Consider the following 17,399-nt stretch of genomic DNA (forward strand, 5'->3'; position numbering starts at 1 on the left):
ACATGTTGAAGTACTGATTGAATATTTTTCTAGATCACTAGACGATCACGACAAACATTTTATCGACGTTATAATGAAAGTATGCAGCTGAAGAATTCACTGGTTTTGATAATGATACCGGTCTGTATTGAATGAAAACCATCAAAATGATCAAACGCTCCAGTACAAAACAATTTGAGACAAGAGTGGTTTTGGCAATATCAGGTCATTTCCATTAAATATGCATATCTACACCTACAACATCAATAATTAATTCAAATATCATATTGCTGGAAAAAAACTATTATTAAGTAGTATTACCTCTTTTCTGGCAATCGGATCTTTCATTTTTGCAGCCAACTCATTAGCTTGTCCCATCAGATCATCCAATTCACTCTTCACAGACTCTTTGTATTTCTTGAAAACTTGGTCCGATTTACTGATGAGAGAAAAAAAATCATGAGCATTTTTTGGGCATCAGTCGTAAAATTCATCAGATACTGGGAATTCCAGTATCACAATAAGTTGGGATTTATATAATATAGAGTTAAATAACAATAAAATTAAGATTGAAAGATTTTGTTTTGGATGAAATAGTCTGTAGTGTAATGGTTGAGAGTCACGAGTAGGCCTACGGTCCAAATGAAGCGTATACATTGATTGCATCATAACATTCAATGAAAATCATCTCTTATCGATTTGAACTTACGAAGAAAGAAACATCAATTTATTCGATTCAGTGACAGCGAAACTAGTGGGTTGGAGTCAGTTAAAAAGTAGAATGAGTCAGTGGATCAGTTGTCCATCCTGGAATCATGGAGTGAGGTCTAGGAGAAGTTATAGACTATTAAAATCTTTCATGCTATATTATCAAACGCTATTTATGAAGTAATTGTACTTAAAAGTAAAAGTACTCAAAGTAATATTATATAAGTAGTATTACCATAGTTAATCATACAAAATTACAAAGATATCTTTCCGGAAAAAAATTCAATTTCAAAATTTCTATTATCAACTCCAAAGAAGCCGTATGAATCAATAATTTGAAATAGATTACTCGCAAACCCCGTCGAAATCGTTATGTTTATGAGGATGATAATTTAATTTCAAAAAGATGAATCTGAGCCGAGAAATGAAGCTCCTTCAAAAATACGTCTATGCAATCCGCTCTACATTGCTGCACAATATGCATTGTGCCCGCTATGATATTTGTTTAACGGAATTATTTTTGGAGTACTATCAAATAGTACTAGCTATTTTTTATGTTACAGGTCATATTATGAGAAAATGAGACATGATTTGTAGCTATTGAGCAGTATGATTCAAAACTGAATATTCATGATCATATTCATACTCACACCCCAAGCTCCTGAGAGGATTCGTCCATGCATTTTTTCAGTTTTTGATGAGCTGCCTCAGAACCATCACGTATAGCATTGGTAACATTCTTGGCCAACTGTGGAATCATTAATTAAATTCAATATTGATAGAATTTCATTCACTATCTATACAATTTTAATGATTATTGCTTGCTGTGTGAATAAATTGATAAATGAAGAAATAAATTTCATTTCATCTATATCATTGTGATTATAATTATTGCTTGATGTGTGAATTGATGAATAAATGAAGAATTCAATATTATTGGTAGGGCCAATGATAAAGCACTAGAGAAATATTAATTGATGATAAATTATGTTAGTTATATTACAAGAATTTTTCTAGATCAAATTCTTGCTGGTGGAATATTTTTTATGATAAATATATACACATTTATAACTGGATTTTTCATAATTGATACCCATTCGACTCGTAATTTTGATCGGATTATTCAACCTCAAATCACGTTTCCATTCACATGATTGAAAATAAGTATTTTATTTACTCACCTCCACTGCTTTTTCCGAGCCTTTCATTTGATCAATCATGATAACTGCTCTGTCTACCATGAGTTTCAATTGCTCATTATCCTTCACAGCGGACGTACCTGCCCTGGTAAGACAATACAACAAAACCTTGAACAATATCAATTCAACTGGAATAAGGTATTCATAGGAAGTTCTAAGTTTTGTTATTGATCCATTAAAGACTACTAGAAAGCAACGGAGACATTGATTGAATCTCGAAACTAATATGAGAAGCTCTGTATTGTAATGGAATCTGGAACTCAATAAGCATCAACTGCAAAGTGATTTCAGAAATGGAAAATAGAGGTGTACTGGAATGGGAGATGGGAGATATAGGAGTGTAGCTAAGCCGGGGACGCCAGGGACAATGTCAAACATGCTTATATGACTGAGCACTCAACACAGATGTAGACAGTCCCACACAGTGTAAAATTTTCATAATTTTCGAAGATACCGTAAGTGAAACGCATTATTCGGAATTATGTATAAATGTATCAAATAACTGTAACAGACTTTTTATAACGTACTAATCCTAGTAAAGAGGAAATCAACTGAAATAATAGGCTTTAGTTTGCTAGTCTTATAATATTCTGTGTGTAAAGTTATACTGCCGTACTTCATGGAAGGATGGAGATTATTCTCCCAAGCACTAGAAATTCACGGTTGATACATTCATCCATATTCTGAATATTGCTATTGCACTTATGCTCTCTTGAAAAAAAATCACGAAAATTACACACCTTGAGCAGAGACAAACGAATAGCTTACGCTTATCCTTTCTCTATGCCATGGGTGAGGAGTGTCCAGCCCTGCAGGCCCACAAATGACTTGTTCCATACTGTCTTGGGTCGTTTGCAACGCTACACTTCTATTTCAGAAACTTTCTCTTATTTCCTTTTTTCGCTGTATATCTGTATAGTCTCCATTTCTGGTCATTTGATAAATTCATTCATGATTTTGAATAATGCTTTTGCACTTAAGCTTACCTATTCGGTTTTTTCTAAATACAATCATATTGTTATTCATCTATAGCTCTATCACTAATATTGGAAGATATATAAAATATTCAACATAATTTAGCAGTACGTACTTGACCTTTTCCCCAGCCTCCTGAAGTGATTGATTCATTAAGCTCATAGCTGCTCTCAGATTCTTCGCCACCTTGAACAAGTAAACCTTGCAGTTGTAAAACTCTTGGATATTGCAAAAGAAGCATAATTATTTGCACCAGAAAAAAATTGTTAATTTGAATCCTATGATGTATCACTACTAAGCAGGAATCATTTTGATAAAAGAAAATGGGAATTCTCTGTGATGTATATTTTTCAAATTGAATGAGATTATAGACACTATTATCAATGAGCATAATAATATATACAATTATTATTAGATTCCTTCTGAGAATGGGATTTTACATCTTTGAGTAAGATTAATCATCACTAGAGGACATGTCCTTCAATTTTTCACAGTCTCACATCATATATTTATAGTCTTTATCCAGTGAGTATAGGCCCCATATTCACTGGTCTCACCTAACCGATCGAACAATCTTATTGAGAAGCCATCCAACTATCACAAAGATGAAGTTCAAAACATAACAATACAAATTCCTATTGAATGGATTAAGAAGTATACAATTTGGATAGAGAAGGAAATTATTCGAAGTATATTGATGCATTAGACTCACCAAGAAGAAGCTTTGCATCTTTCTTCTGAAGTCTATGGTAATTTCAATGCTTTACAACCACAGCAATGATGGATTCTATCTGGCAATAAATAACACACTGTAATTTGTATAAGATTAAGAGCAAACGTTTTTATTCAATGAACTTCAAAGCCTGAAAAAAATTCTCACTTATGTTTTTCGTTAATATTTTATATATTGAACAGCGTGAAAAATTTAAATAAATTGGTTCAATAGAAAATAATAAAAGGAATCTAGTTTGAATTTCGAAAACATTTTTTGTTATTTTGAAGAATTTGTTCATTTTCTTACTGGATTTTTTCAAGAAAAGTCAAGCTGTATTTGATTTAATGTTTGAGACGAACCACCATGGAACAAAAGACTTCGCAAACATGTATTTGATCAATTGAGTAGGTTTCTTGTAATAGTAGTAGTGTTTTGTTTCTTGATTCATCCATGCGATCATTTCGGAGGTTCGCATTCGTAATACGTAGTGACATCGTCTTCCACCTTTCTACATTCTTCTTTTCCCGTAGATTCGTTCAGTTTGCATTCAATGCTCTGCTGCCATCTCTTTCTCACGAAATACACTTTATCTCTATTACTATTCCTCCCGGCCTCAAATTCTTCCTTGTTGATTTCCCTGCAATTCGATATATCCATGCCTCCAAGAGCTGAAGGTGGCCGGAACGTATTCAAAAACTGTAAATGACGGAGAAAAACATTGTAACATGCTCTTAAGGCCTTCGAGTTTACATAGGATTTGATAAGGATACAGTGAACACTGCGTTAGGATACGACTATATCGGTCAGGTTGAGATGAAGATTACTGATCGCTAGCGTTCATCTATACCCTATATTATCAATGACTCCAAATAGTGTTTCTATCATTGCACAGCAGTTTAGTGGTGACGATCTTCACCTCGAATTGCTGTTTTTGTTCACACAGATTGAAGATAGTCTGTAGAGATGCAATTTATCTAGACTATTTTCAGTTTATTTCGAGAGGTTCAACTCATTTAGTTGTACATTGAAGCTTATTTGAAATGGAAAGAAAAATATACTGTACTGACGCCAATCAAGACAAATTTTATATCATGAGAGGGAGAGAAATAATTGAATCATAAATGAGTGGTGCACCTAGCAATTTTTCTTGTTGATTCTATCATTTTTCCTTGCGTGGAAGATTCAACTGCAGATTGTCACTCATATCAATGTCAACGAATTGATAATACTTAGTTCGAGTAGATTGATCAAATTCCCTGATAACTTAATAGAATAGGTCTATTTAATGCTTCATACTCTTCATATTATGATGTGTGAACGGTGGCTTTGGATTGCTAAGCTCATATATGTGCGGGGGTGCATTCTGCTGTCCTTCATAAAAAAATGTAATAAATTGCAAGTTCTAAACTTGCAAGTCACACTAGATCATGCCACCTATAATATTTTGAGCTAGAATGCTTTCAATAGTACAGCCTTCCAGAATTGATAGGTCTGAACATTCCAGTTTTCATCTACAAACTACTGATATCAACCAAACCATTGAAATAACAGGGCTACACTTTGGTATTCAAGCTATTTGCAATAATATTGCGAGAAATCAGATTTGAAGATTGCAATGATTATAGTCATATTGTTATGCTTACTTTTTGTAGAACAACAGGATCAGACAGACTCTTGACAACAGATTCCAAATCCTTTTTCAACTGCTCCATATCTACTTTGTGTTTGGGTAAATTCTCATCAGATTTCCTACAAATGGAAACGGAAGTAGCTGGGATATGACCGATTCAATCAATATTGATATTTGAATGAAAATTCGAATAAATTAACTATCAAGAAAATTGAAATCAAATGAAAATCAAGGAGAGGTTCTTGCAGTGATAGCTTTTGAACATTTTAATATGAAATAACGATTATTATACTGCTATATTTACTTTGTGAATCTATAAACACAGACAAAAATGACAACAAAGACAGACAGGTGTGTACTATTGCTATCAATAATTGAAATGAATCGATGAATTCACTCCTCTTTGAATGCTATCAGCCATTTTGAATTAATGAATCAAGAAATAATACAATCGAATAAGCTGAAGAATGAAAAGGAGAGGAAAAGGAATAAATTTGAAATAATGCAGGGGAAAAGTAGAAATTTGATTAAAAATATATAACAAAACATGCAAGTTTTCAAAGAGACTTGCTCAAAATCATAAATATATGACTATGGAACTATTAATAGAGTTTATGGAAAACTCATTCAAACACAAAAGGATTACTAACAGAATAACATCATCCTGGACATTTTTCATGATCTTTTGAAATTCATTCAATGCCTGTGATAAATTTTGCTCAGTGGTCTGTAGGATTCTCTTCTTGAGCTGTAATTCAAAAGTATATCAATCTGAATAACTTCTCCATTTCAAGAATTCATCTCTAGTTTCAGAAGATAATGGTTAGCAATAAGTTTTGAACTTCACCTTCCATGAATGAAAAAGTACAATTCATATTATTGGATGATTTATATTAATGAACTAGAAAACGAATAATAATAATACTAAATTAATATGATATCAATTTGATGAATTATGTTGGATATGTTTTTGAACATCACCTCTTCTTGCACTTGGGGATTCATTAAGTCACTGACAACATTCTGAGCTTTTCCTATCAAATTATCAATATCCTGCTTCAAATCTTCAGGTGTTTTAGATTTGCCGCTTCCCCCTGGTCCAGCCATATTTGAACGACTGAGTATTGACAGCCTTCTTGTATTACACCTGAAAAGAGTGAGGAGGAGGAGGATAGGTAATAAATGGAGGTAAGAAGTTAGAAGAAGAGTGGAGAAGATGAGGAATATACAAGGAGAAACAGAGAAGCATGGATTTTCTAATCAGGATACTGAGCAAATATTGTTAACTATATCTATACTACTGTATATAATAGGCTATAACAGGATGAATTGGATTATACATGTACGGGATACAAAATATATGTTTGGCACAACATCATGGCTGAAATAGTGAACCAATTATCTTGAAATTTTGCATAACGATTTTTAATTCACCGAGGATGATTACAGGCCGATTTTCATTTCATTCGTATTAATACAGAAAGTTTTTTTTTTAATTTGTAATATAGAGTTTATATGAAGAATAAATGTCCAATAAAATAGTTTTTCTTTTGTAAATTATTATAGTTGTTATTACTTTTAATATCAGTATGAAACTTTATAACAAAAATCTGGTGTTTCAATATTTGCAGTAGTAGAAGTCTCTGGGGTGAATTACAGCATTTAAATGGATTTTCGTTTAAGAATAATAATTAATTTATCAGCATTTAAATAATTGCAATATTGCAGTACCATCTGTCCATCTGTACCTTGATTTCCAAATTTCAAATCATTCGTTAATTGGGAGATGAGATATCGTGTACACAGACATACATACACTAACAAAGACACATACAGACCAATACCCAAAAACCACGTTTTTAGACTCAGGGTACTGTACCTTAATTTGTTTTTGTAAGACTTTCCTTACCTATGGTAATAGGGCAAGGAAATTAAAAATTGATCTATTTGTGCTTTTAAAAGACCATTGTGAAGCACGAGTAACATTTATAGATAAACAGAGCATGGCCACTGAATTACAAGACTAAGTTAAGTGAACATGCTTCTGTTTTGTTTTACCATCAGAATAAGATAGCCCTGAACTATATGAGACGCTTATATTGGAAATTAATAATAGTTGCGGTAATCAATGAATACTAGCATGAGTTTCTCACTAGATTGAATATTCCAATAATTCTCAAAAAATTTAGTAACTTACCCGCTTCTTGTAGACTCCGCACTTCCAATACAGCCACTCTTCTGTCTAGAGTAGCTTGAAAACAGAGAAGACACTCTTTTTAAAATCAAAGCTTTGTCTAAAACTTTTATGCTCATTATAATTTTCCCGTTATATTCTACTAGATTTCTTGTGGGAGATTTTATTCAAGGTTCTACATGTTTCTGTGTTTACGTGGAATCACAGACTATTCTATTCATTCATGTTGTTTCAAATCAGCTTCAACATGTGGATGAACATCTGTTTGTAATTTTTCATTTTGAGCTCTAGTCCAGGTAACGAATGCTCAACGAAAGATTATAGGGGGAAAAGTTTGAAACACAATTTTCAACTCCACAGCTCTTTTAAAGATAGTAAGAGGATTATGAAAAGTTCTCACCCCTACCACTTGTGCTAAAGGGGTGGGGGTGGTTTGAAAGTACCATTTTTTGATTTTTCGCATATATCTCGGAAACTATGCACCTTATGAACATTTATATACCATGCAAAATTGAAGCTTACAAAATTACCAACAAGTTTTGTCTTTTACATTGTTCCTATATCTCTCATAGATTCTGGGATATCCGCTCTTGAAGGTGAGAAATGATTTGAAAAAACACTTTTGCCTCCAATTTTTTTATCTTTTCGGCCTCATAATTTTTGAAAGATTGATTCGTGCTGATTATGAGCTGATAGAGCATCAAATTATCTATAAATGATGTATATTTCCACTATTTTACGCATTTCTCTACGACTGTTGCAGCAGTTTTAGTGTTGAGAGTGAAATTTTCGATTCAGCAACAATAGATCAGTTGACAATGTAATTTGGAGGGAATGCTTGGAACACAATTTTCGACTTTGCAGCTTTGTTGAGACTATTTTGGAGGTGAGCATATCAAAAATCCCAACCCCTACATCATGTGCTCAAGGGATGAGGGTGGTTTGAAAGTTACATTTTCCACTTATTACTTACATGCTTATATCTTGGAAACAATGTATTCTATTGACATAATCAACTACATACAAATGAAGCTTGATAAATTATCTACAAGTTTCGATTTTTGATATGCTCACCTCCAAACTAGTCTCAACAAAGCTGCAAAGTCGAAAATTGTGTTCCAAACATTCCCTCCAAATTGCATTGTCAACTGATCTATTCTTGCTGAATCGAAAATTTCACTATCAACAATAAAACTGCTGCAACAGTCGTAGGGAAATGCGTAAAATAGTGAAAATATACATAAAATTTAAGATAATTTGATGCTCTATCAGCTCATAATCAGCACGGATTTTTTTTCATCAATCGTTCAAAGATTATGAGGCCGAAAAAATGGGAAAATTGTAGGCAAAAGTGTTTTTTCAAAACATTTCTAACCTTCAAGAGCGGATATTTAAGAATCTATGAGAGATATAAAAAATGTAAAGGACAGAACTTGTTGGTAATTTTGTAAGATTGAATTTTGCATGGGATATAAATGTTCATAAGGTGCATCGCTCTCGAGATATATGCGAAAAATAAAAAAATGGTACTTTCAAACCACCCTCACCCCTTTAGCACAGGAGGTAGGGGTGAGGACTTTTGATATGTTAATCCTCTCACTATCTTTAAAAGAGCTGTGGAGTTGAAAATTGTGTTCCAAACTTTTCCCTCTATAATCTTTCGTTGACTGGACTACTTCCCATCTGCCAATATTGAGAACTTGCAATATTATTGAACAAGGAATTGGCAATAAAGAATGAAACCTTTCTCATATTATTATTATTTTCATTGGATTGTTCCACCTTGATATATTTTTTTTCCTTCTCTGATTTACTACTTCCTGATCTTCCATTCGTTTTAATTTTTTGTGTAGTTCGTTTTTCATACATAGATCGTCTTCTTTTTGAGTCATAGTTCTCAGATTCACTTATATTTCTCTCAATTCTAGAAGTAGAATTTTTATGTCGTATATTTCTTCTCCCCAGTATTTTTCTAAGAAACTTCAAAGGTACTTTCGATTTTCCCGACTGCTTGTCATTTACGATTTGAATACTCTGTCTAGATGATTTATGGAGTTCTGAATCATGATTGCTTTTGAAATTTTCCAATTTCTCCTCTCTCTTTCTATCATTATTTTTTGATGAACTTTCATCTTCTTTTAAGTTGTTTTTCTTTTGAGCTCTATTTGAATTTATTATAATTGGCGGATTAAGCTGTTTTTGTTTATTATCATTCCTGGATGTATACATTTCATTCATCTTTTCTTCTCTAGTTTGTAATATTCTATTGGGATCCCTGTTTCTTTTCAAACCACTTCTCTCTCTTTTGAAATCTTTCTCACTCCTTCCTCGGAAAAAATCAAAAGTGAAGTACCTATTTAATCCATTACGTTTCTCACTTGTTCTTGATATGATTGATTCATCAGGTTTTGCTTCTGTTCCATCATTGTCTTCTTCTGATTTTGTCTCATGCATTATTCTTGTTCGAAGCTCCTGTTGTTTAACATCATCAGCATCAATTTTTTTCTCTACTTGGCACTCGTTCAATGTTTGGTTCCTCGTTTTCTTGCTATACTCCACAAAACGCTTCCCTCCATTCAGCCTATTCCTTCTACGGAGAAAATATACTTTCTGTGGTTGACTTGAGCTTTTTTCCACACCTACTTTCTTTTTAATATTTTCCTTCGACTCTCTACGTTCCATACTACTTCTTCGTCCCCCAAAATTACTCTCATTACTTACTTCACGTTTCAAATGATAACATATTTTCTTATTACCACTGTCTTCATCAAATTGTTCTCTAGTCATTGAGAAATTCCTAGGTTCGGTTGAAGTTTCTGTGCTATTTTTCCTCCTATGGCGATAATTTTGTTCCACAGCTTTCTTTCTTTCTTTCCTATTCATTTCATCATGTGTTATCCTCTTTGAACTCTTCCTATCATCTTCCTTGACTCTCTTGTAATCATGGCCTTTACGTACATCCTGTAAATCTGTTCCAGAGCTCATTAGTGTGATTTCATTACTAAATCTTACATGACTATCTCTTCTACTCAGTGGAACCTCTTTTTTCAATATCTTGACTGGTTCATTATCAGGCCTAGCATTCCTCTTATCTGTTTCTTCACTCTTCTTCAACAAAGCATTCCGTTGTTCCTCTTGATTAACTTCCAGTATTGAGAAATTTTCTCTGATGAATTTATCTATGTGTCCATTTCTATTGTTTCCTTTTACACTATCACGTCTCATTGACTTTTGTAACGCAACTGGAAAACATCTACCAATTCCACACCCCACTGTGGGATTGATACTTTTCATACTGTCTATGGACGTGCATGGCTTGATTGTGATGTTAGGTCCTTTAATGGTTATAATATCTAAATCACTGGGATCTTCAAACACTCTACGATTTGCATATCTTTGAAGTTGTGACACTTTCAAACTAGGATTTTCGTTTCTCAATTTTCTCGTTCTTATATTTCTTTCTATATTTCTAGACAATTTAACATCTCCAGGCAATGTATGATTTTTGGGATTATGGGATGCTTTGTAAGCTTTTTGAGTAGTTTCACGAGTCTTATTATCCCCATCATCACTAACCTTTCCTCTTTCTCGATTTGAATCTCTAGATTTTTTCCTGGAATACCCGTCATGATAGGAGTGGAAGCTACTGGATAATTTATCATGCTTGGAACTTTCTTTGCGATTATGTCGTTTCTCTAGAGTTGAATAATTCATTGCTGATCTTTCACCATAATGATATGTCACTTTTGTTCAATAATATCAGAAAAATGAGATATTTTATGCATTCAATTGAGCTCATAAATTCTTACGGATTCCATTAATACAATTTGGACATCCTGAATTAACGAAAGTCTCTCAAATGGAGATTGACCGATCTGAAAAATCGATAACAAACATCAGCTACCTATACCTAAAAACACAATAAACATATCTCACCATAAATTTTATTTTGTGATTCAATTCAAACCATCCAACAAACTATCAATAATGCCGAAATAGATTATCAACATTGATGCTATGATTATGTCAGAAAATTCCACTAAAAATGAATTGCTGGAATCTGAACAGGAAATTGAACTGAACACATAACACATTGCTGGTAACAATGTCGATTGAACGTGTTTGTCGATCAGAGTATAGAAATTGATTAATTGAGTGCTTTATTTATGCAGATTACAATATATACTGGGATATCATAATAGCTCACAGAACAGTTTGAGATGAATTTTCATATAATCTGAAATAATAATTATTATTGAATTGTACATGTAATTCATTGGAGATAGTATTGTTCATGTATTCTACATGAATTGGTGGAGCTTTAAACATATCAATGTCTATCATTTGGAAAGAATAATTAGAATATCCTTTCCAGTATCTCTCTACCAAAACGTTGATTTGAATTATTCAATTCAGAGTTTATTTGCAAATGAAAAATGTTATGGAAGTTTACATACACATGAAACGTAAAGAACAAAACATAAGATTGATTGAATAATATAATTATGGGAGTAAATGGAAATATAAACTTTTAATGATTGAAATGGGGTAGGATAATAGTGGATCAAGGTGCATCCCGACACATAGACTCTATAGTGGGATGCTACATGATAGTTTAAGGAAAATGATCCAAGTATTACATACTAGGGGTAAACAGTTTCATACATTTGTTACAAAACATGTTCCGTTAGTCAGGATTAAGCTCTTTCAGCTCTCGATGGACTGGACGGATACGGAAAGTGCATTTCCTGCACGACAGGCACTAAAACGGATTTTGTGTAAATAGTAGTTCGATGATTGAGTATCCTCAAAGTACTGTCTCCGGTTCTAGTATGTGGAGCATCTATAGTCCAACCTTCAGAAACAAATTTGAAATCATCTTTTAAGGGGAGCAGAACAAAAAATCTGGTGTGGCGCACTCACACAACTTTCCTTGCCGTTATGAAAATTGATCAACTGACGCTAGTGTTCACGCGCATCTCAAGTCTAATCTAAGATCAAAGATCTAAGCCAACTGGTGACATGACGATAACGCAGCAGACACATAAAGTCTGCTATCTCTTCAAAGTGAATGATTAATAGAATCAACACTTGCCAACAGTTTGCCAATTAAATGATCTAATTTTCTCATACTTGGAGCTAATTTTCAATTTTAGGTGAAAATGATACTAAACATCAATTGTAGAGATTTTTATGTTCAATCTTTTCCACTTGAACTTTTTTGTTCAAATTGTATCTGAAGCCTGATAATTGGGAATCTAAAATCAAACTTTGCATAGATGGGGCGAAGCTCCTGGAATTCTTACAGATTTGGGACTAGTGGCAATTGATGGAGCTTATAAATGACTTTTTTTAATATAAATTTGATCGGAATCATTTGAGCCGTTTATGAGAAAATCGCGAAAACCTCTGTTTTTGACAACATTTTCGCCATTTTAGCCATCTTGGATTGCATTTGATCGAAATTATTTGTGTCAGATCCTTATAGGGGAAGGACCTTTAGTTCCAAATTTCTAGTCATTCCGTTAATTGGGAGATGAGATATCGTGTACACAGAAGCACATACACTCATACACACACACACACACACCAATACCCAAAAACCACTTTTTTGGACTCAGGCGACCTTGAAACGTATAGAAATTTGGAAATTGGTGTACCTTAATTTTTTTCGGGAAGCAATACTTTCTTTACCAATGGTAATAGGGCAAGGAAAGTAAAAATAACTCCATAAGACGTAATGTTAACATATGTATCTTCTTCTCAGGGACCCTTTGAGGTAGACGTCTAAAATTCTGTACAGTACTACTTAGCACTATTATGAACACTTTAGCGAGAGGTAATTAAAAAATAATTTTTAATTGATGTCTTCAACAATAGTTTCGTCTTTTTTGTAATTCAATATTGTGTTTTCGAGCATTCATTCAGAAAAAATCATACTTAGTGAAAAAAATGGTTGAAAAAAGAAAAGCTTGTGCTGAAATATGTAAAAAGGTCATGTTATTCAGTGTTCGAAATATCAGGTGGATCGGTTGGATGGATCTCTAGTGAAAGGTACATAATCATGGTAACATTACGGCTTATGAAGTTATTTTCTGGTCTGCTCCCCATATTCTGAGATTCAACAATTCTCAAGATTCAAGAGGGTTTTTGAGCCACACTTTGGAGCCTCAATTCCACTATCTACGCCTCCATATCCATCACCTTTTGCTGGAGCTAATCTGTATTATTGATATCTCTCAACAATAACTCACTCGAACTTTAAGAAAAACTTTTGTTATTCAAAGATCAACTCAATATTATAACTCAATAAGTTAAGAGGTAAGTGAATGAAGGTGATTACTAACATTTTTTGAGAAAGTGATATTTCAACATGATTAATATAGGAAGACCATCAAAGAGATGGCAATGAAATTTTTCACAAATAATCTATACTAATAGTCAGATAATCATCACACAAATTATCGGGAATATACGAATAATCATTCCAATAATCCAGATTATTACCAAAATTCTGAGTCGGAACAGGCAAATAAGCCCAATCTTTGAAGGCAAGATGAAGATGAAGAAAAAGAAGAAAAGAAAAAAGATTTGATTCATCAGGAGTAATAAAATAATTGAAAAAAAACACAAATATGTTGTCAAATTCAACACTGTTTTATTTAGTACACGACCAAGTTATTTCGTGACCATACCGGTCACATTTTCAAGCTAAAAGGTTAAGGGAAATGTGACCGGTATGGTTACTTGGTCGTGTACTAAATAAAACAGTGTGGAATTTGACAACAAATTTGTGTTCTTATTCAATTATGGAACGGTTCTACAATATTGACAACGACTCAGTTGAATTTTTAATTACAAAATACGTAACTGGACAGAACTAACTCTCTCGAAAAGCAACTTAGAAAAACAATCATTGCTATCTGATTCACTGTAGAAATTTATAGCCGAAATATATAACATAAATTATAAATATATGCATATCCATAGACCAAAAACGATGTAAATGCTCTTTTGAATTGAATGATAGTTTACTCAATATAGTTAGAGCTATAAGAGCTAAAAAAAGCTGTCAATCAAGAAGATTTTAAGAATAATAAGTTGTTTCATTTGGATTTTGCATTCAATTATTATACATGAAATTGAAAATTTTATAAGGGAATTATTTGATTCACTCACTTCCAATAATTTGTTGTAACTGATAGAAGTTGGGTAAGACTATTTGGATCTGAATAATCTAAGTTTTTCTTACAGAATTCTATTATGTAAATTAATAAGTGGATTCGATACGTGTATAATATGACTCATCAGATGGATCAGATCATTGATACTTCTCTTCAAATGGAACCCAGTTTTTGGCTGGTTCCAGGAATCACGCATTAATTCATGCAGCATCCTTCACCCCTTTCAAATAACGCCACATCAGATAATATATGACTGAAAAACCTGAATAAAACAACCCTTCTTTTTGGATGTGGAGCCATCTTGCGAGAAATAGTGTAAAACCTTGCATCAGCCATGCAACTTGTCTCACTCAAGGGTAGTAATATTCTAAAATTTGTTGAATTCCATCAAATACTTGAGAATTGAGATGTTTATAGTGTAATAGAATGGAATAAAGTAATGATGAAACGCAACCCCTACATAGTGAGAGAGTCGATTCAGTCACAAGGTAGATGAGAAGCTATGCAATCGAGTCCAAAGTTGAGAGTTTCTGTGAGATATTGCGACTCTCGCAGATCATTCTCAGAAAGGTGATGAGTATATATACAGTGGAGTGGTGGTTTGTATTCGGGGAGTCCGAAGGCAGCTGACACCAAACGATCAACTGATCATCCGATCCATACTCTCAATTAGGGATGGGTATCGAAAGACAAAACATCGATGTTTTGAACATCGATGTTTTTTTCATCCTAACATCGATAAGTGAAAAACATCGAACAGTAAACATCGATGTTTTTGAACATCGATGTTTTTAAACATCGTTTATCGCCCTACGTTTTTATGGATGATACTGTTAGTCCAGTCAATATAGACATAAAAAAAGGGGTGTTTGCAATTTATATTGTAGTTCTGATTTTTTAATATATTATTTGGGTACATAAGAGAAGTCCAGAACCAATTTCTTCATGCAAGATTTCCTTGTGCTAGATACAAGATAGCCCAAAAACCTCGTATTTTCGGCTCATATTCCAGTTTTCAGCTATTTCTGCCAAATCTCTCCCAGATTATATAATTCTGAAAAAAAAATGAGATCACTCGGAACTCTCTATCTCCAATGAGTACTTTGTTATAATTTTTCAAAAATGAGTAAAATTTGAAGAAAAAATCAATTTTGATGAATTTTAGTTTTAAATCAACAATATCTTCCGATTGTTACAATTTAGATGTATATTTCAAAATCCCTCTAGGCGTATTTTTGTGCTATACAATCTGAGATCAGGTAGAGCGCTCTATGTCATATAGATTACCAGGTACACCTGTGAACAATGCTCCTTGTATTTTGGAAAACACCTAATTTTCAGCTTCAACCATCATCACCATCTACTTTGTCCTCACATTGATATTTCGCACAATGACATAAGTTCATGGGTAAGAATCACCCGTTAGATGCACTTAATTTCAGTATTTCCTAGTAGAGGCACGCTTAAGGACACCTCAAGGATCAAAATTTCAAACACTTATAATTTACTTTTGACACAATGCTCAGATTTCATGGTACTACACTTTGTTCTTCTCGGCTTGCCAAGGCGGTTCAAAATCATGCATCAACAGTCAAATTCGGTCAAAAAATAGAAAATTTATTGTTGAGTGTAGGTACTTATTCATATTCAATACATAAGAAATTGCCAATTTCTATATTCAAAGCTATGTATCTCGGTAACCCCTTATTATAAAAATTATCACATGATCTTGAAATGTAAAATAGAATTTTCTATTTCATCTGCTGTAAACAATTCATGAAAAATATGTTCGTAAAGTTAGATTTGATTGTTTTCCGGAAATAAATCCGGAAATTGTAGATATTTTTCTCATACTAACTGTTTTGGCAGTTCTATGATAGCGAAAAGTGATTCAAGATGGATTTTAGGCAACTGAGCTCGTAGAGGATGAATTTATCTACAATTTGTAATCAATCGTGAGTTTCTATGATGTATCAGACTCGTTTTAGAAACTCTCGATCAACAGTAAAATTACGAAAAACTGAAATCGCCATTTTTAAAATCTTAACTTCCAAATTGTTTTGGAATCGAAAGTATTATTCATTGGAGTGGGTGGAGGGGGACAATTTTCACATTCTCACTAAATTTGGAAATTTTATCAGAAGTATTTCACAAGACATGCAACTTTGAATATAGAAATTGGTCATTTTCTGTGTATTGGAATCTGGGCTTAAGTACACTCAACAATAAATCTTCCACTTTTCGACCGAATTTGACTTATTATGCATGATTTTGAACCGCCGTGACGAACCGAGAAGGATGAAGTGCAGTGCGATGAAATCTGAGCATTGTGTCAAAAGTTATGTGTTTGAAATTTTGATCCTTGAGGTGTCCTTAAGCGCGCCTCTCCACTAGGAAATACTGAAATGAAGTGTATCTTACGGGTGATTCTCATAGAACATAATCTCAAGAACTTATGTCGTTGTGCGAAATATCAATGTGTGGACAATGTAGTTGGTGATGATGCTTGAAGCTGAAAATTAGGTGTTTTTCACAATACAAGGAGCATTGTTGTCAGGTGTACCTGGAATATGAGATCGCTATACCTGATCTCAGATTGTAGAGCACAAAAAGAGCTTCTAAAGTGACTACAATTTTATCTGGAGCTATTGTTCCAATATTTCAACAGTTACTAATTGGAATCACAGCAATTTTGGACTTGTGCTATTCAAGTAACAGTCTTTCGAATAATTGAAGTCAGGTTGTGACTAGAAAGATACATCAACTCTAGTTCACAAGATTTGTCATCTTCATGGTCTAGTCTGAGACCTCTCGG

At 33.3% G+C, this 17,399-nt stretch overlaps 1 protein-coding gene across 8 annotated transcripts in view; it reads right to left on the reverse strand.

The window, feature by feature from the left end:
- LOC111051778 (pre-mRNA-splicing factor CWC22 homolog) overlaps positions 1-17,399 on the reverse strand; it is a 39,165-nt gene that overhangs the window by 372 nt on the left and 21,394 nt on the right. For 3 of the 8 annotated variants that reach the window (XM_039427423.1, XM_039427421.1, XM_039427424.1), the window contains exons 3-10: positions 7,404-7,457; positions 6,188-6,353; positions 5,857-5,954; positions 5,220-5,325; positions 2,977-3,047; positions 1,869-1,971; positions 1,338-1,435; positions 301-418 (exon numbers count right to left, since the gene is read on the reverse strand). In XM_039427423.1, coding sequence (XP_039283357.1) covers positions 301-418; positions 1,338-1,435; positions 1,869-1,971; positions 2,977-3,047; positions 5,220-5,325; positions 5,857-5,954; positions 6,188-6,353; positions 7,404-7,457 — 814 coding nt within the window. Of the gene's footprint in view, positions 1-300; positions 419-1,337; positions 1,436-1,868; positions 1,972-2,976; positions 3,048-5,219; positions 5,326-5,856; positions 5,955-6,187; positions 6,354-7,403; positions 8,043-8,790; positions 11,276-12,065; positions 12,205-17,399 lie in introns of those variants that run through there. The other 5 variants (XM_022338336.2, XM_039427426.1, XM_022338337.2 and 2 more) reach the window with 5 other exon arrangements.

The sequence above is a fragment of the Nilaparvata lugens genome, chromosome 4 (genome assembly GCF_014356525.2).
Source record: "Nilaparvata lugens isolate BPH chromosome 4, ASM1435652v1, whole genome shotgun sequence".
NCBI classification, from domain to species: Eukaryota; Metazoa; Arthropoda; class Insecta; order Hemiptera; family Delphacidae; genus Nilaparvata; species Nilaparvata lugens.